General features: G+C 38.8%; 1 protein-coding gene across 4 annotated transcripts in view; it reads right to left on the reverse strand.

Moving 5' to 3' along the window:
• The window catches only part of SLC45A1 (solute carrier family 45 member 1), an 834,426-nt gene that overhangs the window by 203,888 nt on the left and 610,215 nt on the right, over positions 1-20,323 (reverse strand). For all 4 annotated transcript variants that reach the window (XM_044063063.1, XM_044063066.1, XM_044063065.1 and 1 more), the window contains exon 7: positions 7,130-7,306. In XM_044063063.1, the coding sequence (XP_043918998.1) occupies positions 7,130-7,306 (177 nt within the window). The remainder of the gene's footprint in view (positions 1-7,129; positions 7,307-20,323) is intronic.

The following is a 20,323-nucleotide window of genomic DNA, read 5'->3' on the forward strand; positions in this document are numbered from 1 at the left end:
GCCTGAATTCCCTACCCACCACCATTTGTAAAAATGTTGCAGGATTTTCCCTCATACTTTTTCTGTTCCTCATAAAATCTGTGGTTTCTGCATTTGTGTCCTTGTTGCCTGACAGCTACATGTTCTCTGGTTTTATTCTTGGCTGTCTGGAGTGTTTCTCCCTGGGCCTCTGCTAAAAATTAGCTTTTTTTTCAAAGTCAGACTTTCCTGGTTAACAAATGTTAAAAAAACTGGACACATTTCAATATCAGACTTCATATTCTTCAGAAAGTGCATGGTAACAAAAGCTTTTATTCTAGCAATTTTCTAAGTGTACAAGATGGATATTTGAAATGTATCCCTGTGTTTGGGACTGTATTCCCCCCATTATTGGCTTCATCCAGGTTTTGTGCTAGGGTTGAGAGTTATGGTAAGAACTGAATTCACTGAATATGTTTGGGGGCTGTATTCACCCAGTATTGGCTTTGTTCAGGTAGTGTTTGGGACTGTATTCCCCCCATTACTGGCTTCATCCAGGTTTTGTGCTAGGGTTGAGAGTTATGGTAAGAACTGAATTCACTGAATATGTTTGGGGGCTGTATTCACCCAGTATTGGCTTTGTTCAGGTAGTGTTTGGGACTGTATTCCCCCCATTATTGGCTTCATCCAGGTTTTGTGCTAGGGTTGAGAGTTATGTTAAGAACTGAATTCACTGAATATGTTTGGGGGCTGTATTCACCCAGTATTGGCTTTGTTCAGGTATTTATTGGCTTCATCCAGGTTTTTGCTAATGTTGAGAGCTATGGTAAGAACTGATTTCACTGAATATGTTTGGGGGCTATATTCTCCCATTACTGGCTTTGTCCGGGTGTTATTTGCTAAGAGGTTGAGAGCTATGGTGAGAACTGAATTCACTGAATGTTTGGTGGTTGTAGTCACCCATTATTGGCTTTGTTCAGGTATTTTGTGCTAAGAGGTTGACAGCTGTGCTATGGTGAGAACTGAATTCACTAAATGGTAGCTATTTAAGTTTCAGTCTTCCTCTTTCACAAAACAGCTGATTTGGCGTAGTGGTATGTTGCTCTGACTGTTTTGCAATGGGTCCCCTGGGTTCAAGACGTGGCAGTGAAATGTATGGTGGTAACGCAGCATTTTATTCTAGCAACTTTCAAACATTATACAAGCAATGTTTAAAATGTGTCCCTGGTTTTTGGCCTTTTGTCTCCCCCCCCCCCCCCAATAAATTTTGGCTTTTTCCAGATTTCTTGTGCTACAAAGTTCAGAGATACAGCTGAGTGTCAAGTAGATTTTACAAGGAGCTGAGAGCTGCAGGGGAGCAAAAGTTTAGTGCTGCTTATGTTTAGTCTGCTTGTATTGTTAATAGCACAACAGATAGTGTACTTGCTTTAGATGCTGAAGGCTGTGGGTTCTACTCCCACAGTAGGTAAATGCATTGCTGATGCTGTATTGTGTTGTAAAAGGGGTGGATGCTGCAGTCCTTTTGGCAAAGATACCTAGTAACTATGAACCTGTTAACAGTTTGCTATCCATTCCCTATTGCGGTATTACTAGCTTTTCATTTTTTTATTGCATGCAACAAAGGCAATTTATTCTTCAAGGGTAACAGGCACTTTATTTGTAGATTAAACAATGACATATAAAGTGTTTGCTAGCAGCAACCTCTTTATTAGTTACAAATTTCTTCAATGTGGATTTTACTACTTTAGAGATTGTGTATATTTTTTATTGATACTGGTGGACTTGAGTAGACTTTTTATGATGGAAATGTTCTGAATTGGGCAGTTTTGTCATTGGTGGATGCTTTTTGTTTCATTGTTTACTGGAAAAATGTTCAAAACAATACATTTAAAATGCCCTCTAACAACTGTACTGTATTGTACAAGGAATATAATGTAATACAGTCAGGAAGGTGTATCAAAGAGCATGTGTATGTTATGTTCGAGGGGCCTATGATTTTGAAGACAGCCCAGAGTTAATATTTGCCATTGGCACAATGTATTTTCACTGAAAGTGGGTTTCAGTGCTGTTTCAATGCATGTGAGTTTCAAGGGCAGAGAAGTTTTAATGTTAGTCTATTTTCATTGTGAGACTGCATTGCTTTAACAGATATGTATTAGGGTTTGTGCTGTAAAATGCAAAATAAAACTTTCAAATGAAATCCTAAATCATCGCAGAAGTAAAGCAGTATGCACATTAGTGTTTATGGTAAATGGGGCAAAATAACCAAGGAATGGGACATTGGAATGGCTGCAGGCGGGAGGCTCCATTTGACCATGATTTTGTGAGGGGGGGGGGGTAGAAAACTCAGACAGCCCCGGTTGAACTATACCTCTCAGTTGTCCATATCTTTGCAGAATGAATAGATATTTGCTGCTTATTTTTGGTTTGTTCCTCATAAAATTTGTGGTTTTCTAGCAAATCATTTAGGAATGAAGCCATTAAGTTTCATATGTCATAACCTTCAGAAAAATGCATGCTAATGCAAGACTGTCTTTAAGTTTATACAAGAGCAATTTTTAGTAGTGTTTGTATGTTCCCCAATATATTTGGCCTTGTTCAGATTTCCTGCATTAAGAGGTTGAGAGGTACGTGCAAATCACTTTGTAGATTAGGAATATCCAAACATCTCAATTGTCCCCAATTCTGGCTCAAAATGTTGCTCTCCCCTAATAATCCCTCCTCCAAAATGGCAATTTTGGAAGAAAATGTGGAGGGTTTACAATTATATATAACTGTAATGATCAGTTATAGATTACCTTTATTTCAGAAATGCATGTGGATGCTCTTATTTTGTTAGCTGCTCAAGTTAACTGTTAATATTAAAAGGTGTCCCTTTTTGACAGGTATTTTTGCATCACATTTTGGTCCGTTTTTCATAAAATTGTGGTTTTCTGGCAAATTAGTGGCAAGTCATTAAAGATTGAAGTTAGAAAATAATGGCAGACATTTGAGTTTCAAATTTTATACCCTTCAGAAAATTTGTACTAATGCAAGATCTACCTGTTCTATTTAAGTTAATAAGAGCAATATTTAAAAATTGGCCTTATTTTTGGGCCTGTGTCCCACTTCTAGTTCTATGTATGGCTTTGTCCAGATTTCTTGCTCTGAAGTTGAAAGGTATGAGTGTCAGAGCCATCACTGTCAGCCAGAGACATTTCAAATTATGACATACTTATTGCACCCCACCCCCCATTGTAGTGGCTCTGGATGTGTCCAAGGAAGGCAAGGAGCAGTTATGCAGTGTAAGTGTGCAGAGTATTCCCCCTTCCAAGGTAGATCACAAATACAACCGTGGCTTTTCATCTGTCCTTGATTTTGCAAAATGTTCTGGTTTTCTATCAGATTTTTATACTGTTGATTTATGCTTCTTATTATTCAGGAACTGCATGCTGTCACAGTGCCCTGTTGCTCTGTTTAAGTAGCCATGGTTTAATGAACATCAGGTAAGCTTGTCAGAGATTGTAAGATGCAAGTAAGCTTTAGTAAGCTTGTCGGACATTGTAAGATGCAAGTAAGCTTTAGTAAGCATATTGTTAAAGAATTACCAGCACTGAAAGCCTTTTCGTTGTTGCCATGCAGAGAATACTTACATGACTAGATAATGTATAAGCCTTGGGTATTGAAATGCATATGACAGTATTTGTAATAAAAGGACAGGATTACAGTATTTTCAGAAGCTCATTACATTTTTATTGGAGACCAGTGTCTTATAGCAGTGTCTGTGTGTTAGTACACTTGTAGTTGGGTGGCTTTAATGGTATATGGTAAATAAGCATTGCTACCTTACTTAAAAGCCAAGCCCTGCAACAACTAGCTCCACACTGAAGTCAAAACACAATAGCTCTGGTGGGTAAATGTACTCTGTAGTAATCAAAAAAGGCAAATGTTTGAAATAACTACAGCTTATGTGCAAACACAATAGGTAGTGATGAAACAATGCTCTGCTAAAAATGCTTTAATGCTCCACATTGCTGAGCTGCAGATTAGTTATCACTGGCTACCAGGATTTCACCCACTTCAGATCAAGCACGGTGCCATTCAGTGCAACCTTCCCAGAACTAATTCAAGTCTGACCAGAATTATTTGGTGTGTGTATAAGAGGGAGGTAGCATACCCCTCAGCTGTCCAGATTTTTGCCCCATATTCCTCCTAAAAAGGATTGAAGTTGCTAAATAATGAGACATTTCAGTTTTAGATGTCATGTCATTTAGAAAAATGCATACTAACACAAATCCTGTTACTCTTGCAATTTTCTAAGTTTCTGAGAGCCATATTTATAATCTGTCCCTATTTATTTTAGGCTTTGTCAAGATTTCTTGCACTAAGGTTGAGGCCTTGAGGGGTGTGGTATGTTTGTGAGAGAGAGAAAGTGAAATGCCCAAGTTAGAGTTAGCAGGTGGAATTTTCAAGTGCATTTTCAAGGAACTGTGAGTTTTAAGGGAAGCGAAGTTTACTGCTGCTCATGCCAAGTCTATTTACAATGTGCAACTGTTTTGTTTAGCAAATGATATCTCTATTGTGGTGTAAAGTTTTAAAGCTACGTTAGTAGCACCACAAGTAGAATACTTGCATCTTAATGTAAAGGCTTGAGGTTCTATTCCTACAGCATATACATTTGTATGCTGCAGTCCTCAGGATGTCCTCCTTTGGATGAGATGCCTAATAACTATGAACCTGTTTTTCAGCTTGTCATCCATTTTCTATTGCAATATACCAGCTTACCATTTTTTTAATTTAACATAGGCAATTTATTCTTTGACGGCAGCAGGCACTGAATTTGTAGATGAAACACTGAAATATACAGTTGTTTTCTAGCAACATCTTCATTAGTTTCAGATATCTTTAATGTGGAATTATTCAGATTACTTTTACTTCAGCAGAGACACTCAAGTGTTGCTGTATAATACAAGGGATATAATTCAATTATATATTATAATTAATACAATCAGGTAAATCAAATAACTTTTGCATGGCCCTAACGGTGTGCAAGGAGCCTATTGCTTGAAAACAGTTCAAAGGTAAATAACCTGCCACTGGCCAGATGCATTTTCTTTGAATGTGGGTTTCAATGCTGTTTCATTGAATGTGAGTTTCAAAAGTAGAGAAGCTTTAATGCCAAGTCTGTTTTCATTGTAAGACTATTGCTTTGTTTAGGTTTAGTAAATGTCTCAGTGTTTGGGCTATAATGTTTGAAATAAAAGTTGTAAATTAAATCCAACTGCCTGTAATCATTGTAGAACTAAAGCATAAAACAGTATGCACACAGATTTGAACAGTGTCTACAGTAAATGGGGAGAAATAGCCAAGTAATGGGACACTGGAATGGCTGTGTGGGCGGGGCTTGGGGTGGGTGGACTTGGGTGGGGCTGTGTTGGCAGGGGGCGGGGTGAGCTATGTGGGTGGGGCTCTGGGTTTGCACCCCCCTGCAAAAAATCCTGCGGGCTCCCTTGCTCATAGCATATAAAATGAATAAATTAAGATTTTTAAAACAAAAGTTACAAAGTGGCTATGTGCAGCTTTCATAAAGAGAGCATTCTCACTTAAGAAAAATCTGCTTCAGATAATTCTGAGTTTCATCTTTAAGTAAGGGGTGGGTCTTGGCCTCCCACCCAGGTGACCTCTTATCATGTGCTCTGTCAAGTCTAGAGCTGGTTTGTGTTAGTAGTTTAATGCAAATTTGTATCTACTGAGCATTCAATTCTATATGACTAGATGCCAGAAAATATGACCAACAAAACGGTAACTAAGTATTAAAGTAGTAGATGGCTGACAAGCAGCTCTGTATGTTTTTAGAGAGTGGTAAGCTGGGGAAACACATCATCCTGCTTATAGCCAGTATAAGAGGTATGCAGTTGTTCAATTATTTATTCACATACTGGTTTGTCAAACAGCTAAAATCTATTAGGGAAATTGTTAGTCATTACAACAACCTGGGAGAGATACATGATTTATAACTATTTTAGCCCTATACCATATAAGTATCAGGACCTCAGCAAGCTTTGATAAATGTAACATGCCCACATCACAATATCTAGGCTAGACTCAAACTTCTCAACTGTCCCTATTTTGGAAGAACATTAATATTTTCAAGCCTGATTTACCCCCACACAGGATGTCCTTCATTTTTAAGGTATGTCCCTATCTTCAGGACTGATTTACTCCTTTACACAATTTTCTGAATATTCCTCAGCACTTGTGAGTTTTGAAGCTGTCTAATACACAGTCACATTACATTATAAACATAATAGTGGCAACAATAATTTGAAGAAAGAGGACACACATCTTACATCTCCCTTTTTCTGAAGTAAAAATAAATGAGCTTGTGTGGTAGAATTTTGCAGTACAGTTCATTAAAGCGTACCGATTTTACACTGTTTTCTTAATAATGTGTTAATATTTTCCATCATTTTTGTCATTCTTATTTGTAAACATGTTTCTGAGTGATATCACACATTCCCACTGAAACTGCGGCTTGTGTAATTAATGTGACACAAAGGAAAATCCTCTGAGCTCAGCTTCTGTGATGAAAGCCAAGTACTATTACGTCAGTTAAGTTACACAGTTAGAGGCAGAATTAGGCTATGGATGAATCCAGGCACTGGACAATGCCAAACTGATTTCACAGGTTCATAGATTAGTAGTCGGCTAACTGCCCCTGTGGGCCACTTTAGTCCTAGCCAATTACCCCATGTGAGAATCAAACCCTGCACCTTGAGTCTGCAAAGTAAACACCTTAATCATTATGCCAACCACCCTTAATTTCATGCTGATAACCAGCAGTTGTATTATGGATTACAAGAGGTAGCCAGTAACATAAAACATGTAATCATTTACATCTAAACAACTTCTTAGTAATAGCTCTTCAACCTAGTATTTTCACTCTTGAATCATAAAACTCTCTACATACTGTTACAGTATCTGTACAGCTTTCTGAGGGTCTCATTAAAGGTTTTCTCCTGTGCAGTATCAGTCCCTGCAATGTGCACTCACAGTATTTTAATTATTCTTTAGCTGTATTAGCTGATCAGGAAAGGCATTGCTAGGCAACAAGCCAGAATACAGTTAGCATGCAGATTCTACCCATGTACCTTCACAGACGTCCAGTGAATATAGAAACAATTTACTATACCTGAGTAGAATGCAGCACTGAATGCATATATGCACATTCCCCAGCATCCCATACTGACACCGGAATTGTATTTCTGATACTCTTCGGAGTCATGGGAAGCTTTGGGGTCACCGCCGTACACCACCTCTCCCATAAAGTCTGTGTAGAACAGCAACATTGCCTCAAAGGACAGCCATCCTACAGGAAAAAACATATTCAGAAGGTTACTTACAAGCAGCATTTCCCTGCTATTTATGACCCATATTCTACTACTTTCATAGATTCTCACTAAAAAATATCATTTTTTTTTTTCAGAACTTATGTCCATACAAAAAAAAGACAATTTTTTTTATATTGTTGTCAGCAGGGCTTTGCGTGTATTTGCGCAGAATCTTATTTGCAAACACATTTCATGTTTCCACTTCTTTGCAATATTTAAACAGTAAGCTACAGGACACCAGCCTGCCTCTTTGCTCATTTCTCTAACCCCCCCCCTCATGCTTAAATTGTCATTAGCTGTCTGCTCCTCACAAATTTACAAGTGACCTCATAAGGAAATCTTTCATCACCAAGCAGCGTCTAAGAATTTCCATTTCTGGCTATTTCTCTCAGACAGCAGTTTAAACCACTGTTAGGAATAATATACACAACAACATGTCTCTGCATGGCACATACGCATTTATCTGCTTTTGGTCACACTATAAATTAACATAAATTGGCCAACAGTATATGTTATGAAATTAAGCTCCCCAACTAAATGTAATGTTGCAGTTTAGTACTGACACTATAATGTAAGACATTTTCACAGTAAACATGATAGAGAGAGAGTTTTGGTTGTTATCAGATCCCAGATTAGGTGACTAAGTCACATTTACCAATATACTTTCTGTGGTTAACATTGAAAAGTGACAAGACTGAATCAACAATCCTTTGTGTGAAACAAAACCACAAATCTAAAGAATGAGACAAAAATTGTAAATCTCAAACAAGGATATCTCAGCAGTTAGGAAAAACAACATTTAAGAGACAGAAGGAAAATGAGATAGACGAAGATGAAAAGCTATAACAATTACAGCAGAAACAAGCAGAAAAAGCAGTTTGTAATTTACCAGATCCACACACTGAAGTCAGACAGAAGCAGGGTTAAATGTCTTCCTGGGTCAATGATTCAGCATTGGTTTTGATGCCAGGGAGATCTGACAGCTGTGGGTTCTAGAAACACACCAGAATCTTAGATTCATGATTCAGTGCTGGCACTGCAGTGTTGCATTAGAGGGCTGTTATATTTCTGAGGTACCCTTCTTCAGATGAGATATTAAGCCAAGAACCTACGTTATGTGTAATGGCCCCATCATGGCTCAGATGGAGAAAGTCTTGATTGTGCCCCAGATTAGCCATGTTCAACTAGCAGCATGGGTGCTAGTGGTACCAGGCAGTGGAAAGTGGGATTTAGTGGCCATCACCGGCTCACCCATCCTGGGGGGAGGGACTTAGCCCAGCTTACTGCAGTAGTAGCATGAAGAGCATGGTGAATACCACATTGCAGGTTGCATGCTGTTTTGCTGGGAGTTTGCGCAGCTGTTGAAAAGTACATGCACCACCTCTCTGGCCCCAGACATTTGTTGCGCAGAGCACAATGGATGATAAGATGAGTTTGGTAGAGGAGCTGTCAGCAGCTGAATGGTCAACTATGGCAAACTAAAAAAAAAAATATGCTAGCTTATGTGTGCTATATATCTTAAGGGGGTTATTAAAAAAGTAGGACCTTGTTATTGTTCATTATTGTTTCTATGATTCCTGTGATCTCATCAAGACATAAATGCTCATTTTTGCCTATACAGACCTTTAATTAGGGTGGCCCAGTGGTACAGCATTTAGCATTGTTGCCTCACAATGGGCTTTCCTGTTTGGTTCTCAGCTGGTGTTCCTTCTGTGGAATGTCCACAAGGGTTTTCAAAGGGCACTCCAGTTATCTCCCATTTCTCATAGATGTGTCATAGGCGAATATGGAATCCTTCAAATTACCCATAGTGTGTGTGTGTGTAGCTGGCTTGTGAACTATCAAACTTAGCTTCTGAATGTTAGGACAGGCAGTGGCTCCCCAATGACCATAAACTGAATTAAGTGGGTAATCAGAAAGTGAATGAATGAAGTTATATTCAAGTGTTACATATAAACAGGATGATTTAAATTAATCTACAGCTTCTTGCAAATATGCATGTTTTGCTTAACCTCTTTATCAAACTTAACCATTAAATGCCGGATCTTGCGACCCAAATTTTCCAAGCAATACATTCACTTTTCTCTTATAATAGTCATATAATGTAATTTTTAGGCATATTTTTAAAACCTTGATTGCAAGCTTCTAGTCTGTTTTTAAACATATTCTACAACTTCTTTCAAATGTTTAAAATATGTTATACAGTTTCTTTTATCTTTTTGTATTTTTTAAAATCACACATTCTTTCCCCTAAAATCTTATATTTCATTAAAGGCTTCACTGATAGCTTCACAGATTCATAAGTACTTACTAAGTTATTCAGCTTGAGGATCATAATAACCCTAGCCTTACATTCCCATGCTAACTTTTAAGCCTTATAATTTGCATACAAATAATCCAGTGATAGGCAGAACAAGGATATGTTGGGGCATTTAATGTTCCTCCTATCCATGAGGGACAGGGGTGCTAAACCAGGGGTGAATTTGCTGTTACCCATCCATTCATCAAAATTACATTTGAACAGAGTAAGATAAGTACTTTGCTGTATGTGGAATGGAAGTTGGTTCCACAGAAGGGGGTATTCTCTGTGATACAAACCTATTCTTCCGACAAGTTTTATGTATTTTGCAAAAGAGACTGATATCCATTGAGTGGGATACTTCTCAACTTTCCAGATTTTTGCAGAAAGTCCAGATTTTCCTCTCATATTTTTGGGCTGTTTCTCATAAAAAATGTGTTTTGTTGGTAAATCACTGGCAAATTGCTGAGAACTGAAGTCAGAAAATAATGGTATATATTTCAGTTTCAAACTTCATTCCTTCAGAAAATCCATGTTAATGCAAAACTTGTACTTCTATCAACTTTCTAAGTTTGTAAGAGCAGTATTTAAAGTGTCTCTATTTTTGGGTCTTTAACCCCCCCCCCCCATTATTTGTGGCTTTGTCCAAATTTCTTGCTCAAAGAGGTTGAAAGGTATGGTGGATGTTTTATGATACCATTGGACTTGTGAATGTGTAATAGGCCTGACAGAATAGGGTCTGTTAAAGCACTATAAGGAAGGCAGAGGTTACCTGTTAGTAGCCTGTATGATACCGAGAAGAGGTACAAGGTTTGAGATGGTCTGCATGATTTTTACAGTTTAAGCCCTTGATTTTTTTTTTTTTTTAGTGAGAAAGTGTCACTGCCTTTCCAGCTGTGACATTGCTTGCACAGGTACATACCGAAAGGGGTATTATACTCAATGATTGGTCTAGTAAGTGCAAAGTACAATGGAATAATTACATCCCTGGTTCTCAATGCAATACCTTTGTTCAATGAAAAAGGACTTCCGGACAACAGTGGATACATAATGATCAAAGGAGAGTTCATTGTTGACATAGGTTCTCTGATTCCTAATTACAGCTCAATTCTTAGGGGGTATATTATCAGTGCGATAGTTACAAGGAGAGTCATGTTTGTGAAAGGATACAATTAAACACTTCTTGGCATTAATTTCAGCCCCTTGCTTTGACACCAGGTATTTGCTTAGGACAGATCTTCTTGGACAATCTTGGTGTCCTCTGTGGAGTTTTTGATGGCACCAAATTTGCAGTCATCTGCAGATTGGGCAGCCACAAATCCTTAACATTTGCTTTTACTTCCAAGAAGTACATGCGAAAAAGGAGTGACCCAAGTACAGAACCCTGGGGTACATTGTTAGTGACAAGTCTTTTACAGTAGGTATAGCCACTCCCCACCAAGACCAGTTAATATAATGGTTAAGGTCTTTGCCTCCCATACCCAAGGTACAATGTTTGATCTTGACCTCCAGGCAATCCCTGTTTGGAGTTTGCATGTTCTCCCAGTTTCTCTGTTGGGTTCCTCCCACCTCTGAAACACATGTTGAGTGTTTCCATCTGAAACTCACCAAAGAATGGAGCCATGGGCATCAGCATAGACTCTACATGATAACATATATGGGGATGAGTTATAAAGAGCAACCACTTTGGGAATTTACTGTGGAGCACAGTGTTGTACACTGTGGCAGGCCTAGCCACCTGATGGTGTATAATATAGCTCTAGGTGATTTAGTCATCTTGACTAATGCTGCCAAAATGGTCAGGGGTATTTGCCAGTGATAAGTGGGTTGAGGACCCAGTCTACTCCCACCTACCCCTCACATATGGGAGTGGTGTATGTGCCCCTATTGGCCAGTGTGTGCCCAACATAAAACCCAGCAGCGCTGGGTCAATAAGCTTCTGACAGGCCAGTGTCCAGCTGCCCAGCTTGAGTTACCTGGTGTAGCTCTGTTGACTGAAACCTGAACGTAAAAACAATCAACCTGCTAAACATGAACTAAAAATTGCTACACTCATAGTTTCATTGACAGGACAGATCTCTGAAGTAGATGATAGTAAGGAGGAGGCTTCACATCCTCTAAGAGTGGACCCAGTGGTGAGAGATCTGAGTAATCAGACAGACAGTAATATGAACTTTGACCACCATGTGTCCACGGTGGTGAGGAAATCCTTCTGTGTGGTTCAGCTTATAAGTAAGGGCATGGCATCCAGATCTAAAGATGTCATAGTACCGCTACACTTAACCCTCATCAGATCAATAATTGAGTACAATGCACCCTCTGGGATGTACCTCACCAGCAACAGTTGGAGTGTCCTCAGAGGTTTCTCACACACACAAAAAAAAATCCAGTGTATAACCAACATGTCATGTGTGGACTGATTAAAAGCTCTATCACTGCATTCAGTTTCCTACCAACTACTGAGGAGTGATCTATGCCTGACCTACAAGGCAGTCTCTGACCCAGCCCTGATGGAAATGTTGCATATTCATGCAACTAACTGCATGAGGGTTACCTACTCAGACATGAATAGATCTTGCTGGAGAGACAGATGTGAGTCCCAGAGACTGCTCCCCCTCTGGAATAGGCTTCTTATTCATGTGAATCAGAGCCATTCCCTTGACCATCTTCAAGTGCAATCCAGACAGATGGATGGGAAATCACAAATTCACTCTTAGGGTGTGCCCCTGTCCCTTATGGACAGAGGCAGCCTGTAAAAATAGTCAAAACCCTGCTTGCTTGCCCTTGTTATCTTTCTCCTAGGGATAGAAAATTGGGTAAAATCTGGGTGAAACTGACTAGATTTGTAAGGGTTCTTGAGCCATTAGCCTAGTAATCTCCTATGAGCCTATGCATCCAGGAGACAAGATGGAAGGGCAGTGCAGAAAAGCCACTTCACTTTGGATCCAGAGTCTACTACTCTGTTGGAGGACAGGCTAGAAATAGTGTGGGAATTGTGGTGAAAGAAAGGATTCAGAAGGCAGTGAGGGATGTCAACAAAATTAGTGACAGGCTCATGGCAATCAGACTCCAGCCTAATGAGAGGGCAGTATTCATAATCTCAGCCTATGCCTCACAGCAGGGTTGTGACAGTGAGTAAAACAGTGCATTCTGACAGCAGTTGCAGAACCTACTGGATAAAGCAGGACAACATGAACTGGAGTTAATAATGAGTGACCTGAATGCACATATCAGGACAGATAGAACAGGATACAAGGACTGTCTGGGTCCACTTGGATGAGGCAGCAGGAATAAAGAAGGGAAGGCCATTCTACACTTCTGTCTGGCAATTGGCTTGATAGTAGCCAACACATGGTTGAGATCACAGTGACAAGCACATACAAGAGTGGCCAACATACAACTCAGGTAGACTTCCTCTTAATAAGTAAGTAAGTGTAGAAAAGCAGAAGACAATCATGTGAAAAAGATTTGGGACAGACATGAAGAAGGCAAAAGAAAAGAAGGGTGTTCATCAAAGAAGTGGATGGATTGTTGTGTGAAAGAAGACCTTTGACAGTCAGGCATGTGACAAAGAAGGCTGGGGAGTGGCATTGAACAGAAACAGATCGTGACAGTTGACAGGACATCCCAACATCATGTAGAAAATGGGAAAAAAAAGGAGGTTGATGATGATGATGATAATAATAATAGCCATCCACCCTAACTGATAAGTGCACCACCATTCTGCTCCACAGATACTGCCATCTACAAAAGGAAACCATGCAATGACACCCCTGAATAAGATTAGTGGAAGGTTCTTCATGTACTAACCACATTTCCCATCTGTATAACCACTACCTCAGGTCTCTCTTGGAAATCAATCACAAGCCTAGTGGGAGTACCAATGTTAACAAAAGTAGGTCTATAATTAATTAATAAATGCAAAATAATTAATAAATGTATGATCACAGTTTCTTTAGAGAAAGAAGAGTCTTGGAAAAACTTGTAAAACCAAAGATGCACAAGGTAATCAGATAAAGTGAGATACATTAAGAAGTTCTTAGTAAACCAAAGGAAGAGGTGGTAGTAACACTAACTGGTCTTCTTTTAACAAATCTCTGGACTAGAGTAAGGCTCTTGAAGGCTAGATAAAGACTGATGTAGCACTCTCTTTCACAAGAGCAGGAATAGGGTCAGGGTTACAGAATACTAACCTGTTGGCTTGACCTGAATTGTAGGGAAGGTGTAGAGAAAATGTATATAATCACTGCTGAAGAAATGAATTTTAAGATATCTAAAACAGTCTGCTTATTTTCCCCATGTGTGCCTTCATCCAAGATTCATGTTTCTTCTGACAGACCCCGTCCTCCATAATATAACAGCTGTACATCTTTCAGCTGAAAGGTTTGAAGATTCCATTACTACGTCACTTTGCTATCACCTCACACCAGGCCATCTTTTTGTACTGAACCTTATATTCTGAACCTTAGTTTGATCCAGGTGTTTGGCCATGACTTTATTAGAAGTAAATTGCTCTTCATCCTCTCAGATAACCAGTGTACTGCACAGTAAATTGATAATTTATTTGTTTATTGTTTGTTAACCAGTTAATTGAACTGGTCCAAAACTAACTTTTATTGACCACAATAAAAGCCATGGGCAATAGGATACAGCAGTGTGACAGAAACAAATTGTAAACACTAACCATTACAGATTAATCTTACAAGAACAAATAATAAAAAAGATAAATTAACATTATATTCAAATGGCACAACTATTTAAATAGGCAACACTGCTAATTGTAAATGATGAGTCATGTCTCACAAATTAGATATTACCATTACCAAAAATACAGGTAAACTAAAATAGAGGTTCATGCATCTAACCATTTGCAAAACCACCTGCCCTGGTGAAGATTACAATGGTTATAAGATAAGTAGGAGAGAGAACTACCTCAGGAACAATTCACATATCATTCTAGGAGATCCCCATGTCTTTCAGGTCATTTGACATAGTCTCCAGCATGTTCTAGCATGTTCCAGGCCCTCCTCCCAATGGGTAGTGCCTAGTATACTCCCCACAGGAAATGAGCCGATGGAACCTTTATTAAGTATCCAGTCCACCTTAACTGGTTCCACTTGATCTGGATGAGCAATGTTTATATTCCATGATCCTCTCAGATTGCTGATCTTCTCCAAATCAAGTGAAGCCAAGATGAAATGGAATGTGAGCTCAGCATCCCTGGGAAGGAATGTCATTTCTATTGCTTATAACTGAGATGTTATCCTTTCAGCCACTACCCAAAGCTTCTGACCATAGACGAGGATAAGTACATAGCTTGGCCAGCACGTTGAGAGTTTTGTTCTAGAACTGAGCTTATACATTGTCACCACAGTTCAGTGCAGTGCATGCCCTACTGCACCATAGTACCCATCCACAAGTCAGACTAACAAACCCCCCACTCATGAACACGATTTAAACACCTCTACCTGAAGCAGTTGCTCTAACCTCTCATCTAGAGAACAATCTATTTTCTTTCAGGAATGAAATATGGCCTTAGATTTGGAGGTACAGATTCTTATTCCCACTGCACTGCACTCAGCAGTGAACCACTCTAGTGTGCACCAAGATATCACTGTTATGTGAAGCCACATGCAACACTGTCTGCAAATAACAGAAACAAAACAGAGTTTACTACAAATAATTCAAATACATTTCTGGTATTGCACTAACCCACTTTGTTACTTGGAGTAAAAAGATAATTAAGCATAAAACAGACCAGACCAACCATGGCAAAAACTAAATAAAAATTCAGCTTTAATTAGGTAAGTGCTTTCATGCTTGTTAGAGCACTTCTTCAGACCAGTCAAAACAATGACAAAAATAACTCAATAAATTATCCATAGAGCCTGATTAAAATAACATGAAAAAATGAAAACCACCAGTGACAACAGTGCAATAAAATAATGTCATAATAAATAAATCAAAACTCATTTGAATAAATTATGAGCTTTATGAAAAGGTCTTAAAGGGACCTTCCCATTAAGACTGGGGTCCCTGTCAGCTTATAACCTAATGATTCACTGAACTTATTATTTATTTATTTTATTTACATTTGTTGACCGGGAGAGTCTGACTGGACACAGGTCCATTTTCAGAGGAGGCCTGGAGAGAAAAGCTCCACATTACGTATTACTTACATTATACAGTTAAAAAAACATAGCATTTAAAATATAGACATTAGTCCAGCTGAGGATATTAGACATGACTTCATGTTGATTTGTAAAATTTCTAAAGTCTCCAAATCATTTCCCTTCATATAAGCTTTCCAAAACATTAAACTTAAATTAATTAGGTGTGTACTAGGCTAATGGCCCTGAAGCCTTTACAAACCTAGCCCATAGGATTACCCTGGCATTGTGCCACCCAATCTTAGTTCACAGTGCCTTTGTTGAGTAAAGCCACTGGAGTGATCCCTGGGGTGAATTTTTTATTTCCCTTCCACTCATCAAGATTTCTCTTGATGAGGGGCCAGTGAGGTGCTCTGCTTGACATGTATGGGAAGTCTACTCCATAGCATGGGCAATCTCTGGGTTATGAACCTGTCCCTCCAGCATGTTTTGTTGATTGTGGTAATGAGGTTGAGGTCTCTGGAGCGTGTGGTTTGGAGGGATTGGGATTTCTTTAGATGCGGCATTTCTAACAGAGCTGGGTCAGACATGGCTTTGTAAGTGAAGCAGAGATCGCCTCTAAGTAGGTGATCTTAGACAAAGAATAGTTGGAGTTTTTTAAGTCTGTCCATACAAGACACATGTTTAAGATCTAGGATCCTCTTTGGGAGGTACTTTTGCGGCCTCTCCAGTTGTTGCAGGTGTTTAGTGAGGTACATGCCAAATGGGGCATTGTACTCAATGACTGACCTAATGAGGGAAGACTAGAGGGAGACAATGACCTCTTTCTTCCTGGATGCAAAACCCTTAGTTATGAGATGTGCCACATAGAAGGACTTTCTGACCACAGTGGCAATTTGAACATGTGTAGCTAGTGCATTCCTAACATCCAACTTCCTAATAGCTGTAACATGTTCCCTAATTCTTTCTCTTAAAGTTCTGTTCATCTTTCCAAAATAAAATGATGGACATGAAGAGCAACACGCCAAATACACATCATTCTGTGTAGAGCGATCTGCACTTACTCTAATGTTGAAGTCACGGCCAGTGATGGGATGTCTAAAATAGCCAGTGCTATCGATGTAAATACAGAAACTGCATTTTCCGCAGGGTCACATCCTTTCTCTACCCACTCTCCAAACACCTATACTATTCCAGTAACACAGCAGCCTCTTTAAGGACTTCTTATTTTTAAAGGAGAAACACAGACACTCACCAACAAGCTGCTCAGTCTTTTCATCATAGAGTAAAACAGACCAGTTTCTTTTAATAATGTCACAAAACATATCCACATTACTTGTATAATGTAATAAATAATTAACACCTTGTTGGGAATTACCCAAAGTGTTGCTAAGAACCATATGTCTATGGTCTGTAAAGTAGGGCTGAGCACGATCATGTCTAAGCTGCCTTGTGTCAACACCCATAGCAGCTACCTCCCTCTCATTATAACCCCTTTCAATAAATTCATTTTGAATCATCTCAATGTCTGATTCAAAAACACTATCAACATTGTCTGATCTAGAGGCCCTCATCTCTTTTCCTCTCATCACATTTTTAAATACCCTGGATGGTTGCATACAATCTCTCCTAAGGGTAGTATTAGTGTGATATGGTTTCCTATATAACCTAGTATTAAAAGCACCACCTTTGGTCCTATAAACCCTGACATCCAAAAAATCCATGGTACTAAGACAGAATTTATATGTAAACCTTAGGAACGTAGTTGCACTATGTAAATACTCAACAAATTCTTGGACAACCTCTATCGGTCCAACCCATAACATAAAGATATCATCCATGAATCTCCTAAAAAATGTAACGTATTGTGAGAACCTATTGCAACAAAGGACAAACATGTCCTCCCAATGAGCCATGACTATTTGCACAGACCATGCCCATAGTTATGTCCTGTTTCTGCCAAATAGTATTGTCCTTTAAACAAAAAAATGTTGTTCTCCAAGATTAACTCTAACAAAAGACAAACCAAATATATCTTACTAGAACCAAACAAACTGTGTTTTGCCAAGAAACACCAGACAAAAGTCCTAAATCATTAGGAATCACAGTAAAAGGTGACCTCACATCTAAGGTAATCATCAGACATGGGTCTAAAGCATTCACTCCACTGACACAGGTATAGAAATCTTCCAAAAAATGTTTAGTATCCCTTAAAATAATGGGAAATGAATCTACCAAAGGTCTCAGTTCTTTCTCAACATAAATTGACACGGATTCCGTTAGCCAACCCGGTCTCGACACAGTGGGTCTCATTGGTGGTTTGTGTAAATTCTTATGCATTTTTGATAAGCCATGCATTATAGGTACTGTGGATGATGCAACGTTTAAATAATTAAAGAAACCCAGCAAAATCACATTAGATAACAGGCAAACATTCAGAGTCAAATGCACAGAATAAACTAAAGCATCCAAATTGCATATATTAAAAACTTCATACACAGTGTCATCAGCAAGCATTTCTAACATTGTTTCCACATAAAGCTTTTTGTTCATAGCCACCGGTGCCCCACCTTTACCGTAAGGTGAATAGACAAACTGTCATCAGCTCGCAATTCAGATAAAGCTCTATGTTCAGCCAAGCTCAAATTATAAAATGTTCTTTTAAAACTGTCATTATTAAAAACAGTATGTATGTATGTCATGCTCGCAGATTCGGCAAAACACTTCTAATACTGAATCCAATGCAGGGATAAAAGTGTTTGGCAGCTGTGTTATGGGAAGAGTACAGGTGTTGGGAGAGTGGACAGAGAAGGGATGTGACCCTGTGGGAAATGCAGTTTCTGTATTTGCATTGATAGCATTGGCTATTTCAGACATCCCATCACTGGCCATGACTTCAATATTAGAGTAAGTGCAGATTGCGCCAAACAGAATGTTGTGTATTTGCCTTGTTGCTCTTCATATTCATCAGTCTATGTTGGAAAGACAAATAGAACTTTAAAGCAGAGAATTAGGGAACATGTTACAGCTATCAGGAAGTTGGATGTTAGGAATGCACTAGCTAAACATGTTCGAGAGAGTGGCCCTTCACATTCGTTTAAGGTTTTGGAACGCTTGTATGAAGGGAAACATCTTGGAGACTTTAGAAATTTTACAGAACAACATGAAGGTTGGTGGATCATTAGTTTACAAGCTGACAGGGACCCCAGTCTTAATGGTAAGGTCCCTTTAAGACATTTTCTTAAAGCTCGTAATTTATTCAAATGAGTTTTAATTTATTATGATATAATTTCATTGCAGTGTTTTCACTGGTGGTTTTCATTTTCTCATGTGATTTTAATCAGGCTCTATGGATAATTTATTGAGTTATTTTGTCATTGTTTTAACTGGTCTGAAGAAGAGCTCTAAGTATGAAAGCACTTACCTAATTAAAGCTACATTTTTATTTATTTTTTGCAGTGGTTGGTCTGGTCTGTTTTATGCATAGTTTTGTTTTTGTTGATCATTTTGCATACTGGAATACTTTGTTATCTTATTTAAAAAGATAATTAAACTCAACAAAGGTAATAGGGTTACCACCTATCCCACTTTGCGAGGGACAGTCCCTCTTTGGGCAGTTGTGTTCTGACAAAAAATATTAAAAATGGCAAATGTCCTGAGATTGTAGGACATAATTATGTCCCATATTTTATGTAGTAGTTGCATAAAACAGTTATTTCTGTATCTAAAATACCTAAATGTTACAAGAAACAAAATAAGCAACTAAACTGCTACAAGAATAAGCTTTTATTTAGGCAAAAGAGTAAAGTTATATCCTTTGTACTGACCATGGGTATGTGGCGGCCTGTAAAATCTGATGTGTGTCTCGAAAATGTCCCACTTTGGCCATTTGAAAAGGTGGCAACCCTAAAAGGTAAGTCATTAAAGAGGAAAAAAGAATTACATATCTGTACTTGGGTAAATAGCTGAAGTGAAAGAAAGGAGCTCTAGAGAGTCAGTGATAGACATATAAAAGGAAGCAAAGTATTCTTGGTGCAGATAGGGTTGGACAGAATGTTTCATTTAGCTCTAAAAATAATCAGACCAGCCTCACCAAACTGGGCAGGGAGGAGCTGATGTCATATAATGAAAGTGTCAGCAGCAGAGAATTACAGTGAAGGGATTCTGCCATGCACTGGAAGCTTGCAGCATTAGATCACAACAGAATTTGTTGTGAAAATTCCTAAGGAATCCACACTTCTAGGTCTTAAAAATGGGGATTAGACTTCTTGAGGAGCCTGCAGCAGTAGAAGACAAGGAGTCTTGAGATTAGAAGATCTGTGAGGGCACTGCAGCATCTAAATGACTAGGAAGTAATTAGAGTAAACAAGGAAAGGTAGGGGTCTGACATATGGGGATGGGCAGGCCGAATTATTCATTAAAAAATGGAAAACTAATTTCTATACTACTTGTGCAACCCCTGATCTATGGGGTTGGGGGTTGATGGTTGTTTGAGTAAATGATCCTTCTGACAAATCATGTTACTGTTCAGAGGGAGGGGAGATGAACAGTTCATTCATACTGTTGGTCTGTTTTCACAATGTGCA

This window comes from Protopterus annectens, chromosome 2.part1 (genome assembly GCF_019279795.1).
Source record: "Protopterus annectens isolate FY-2018-M chromosome 2.part1, PAN1.0, whole genome shotgun sequence".
NCBI lineage: Eukaryota > Metazoa > Chordata > Ceratodontiformes > Protopteridae > Protopterus > Protopterus annectens.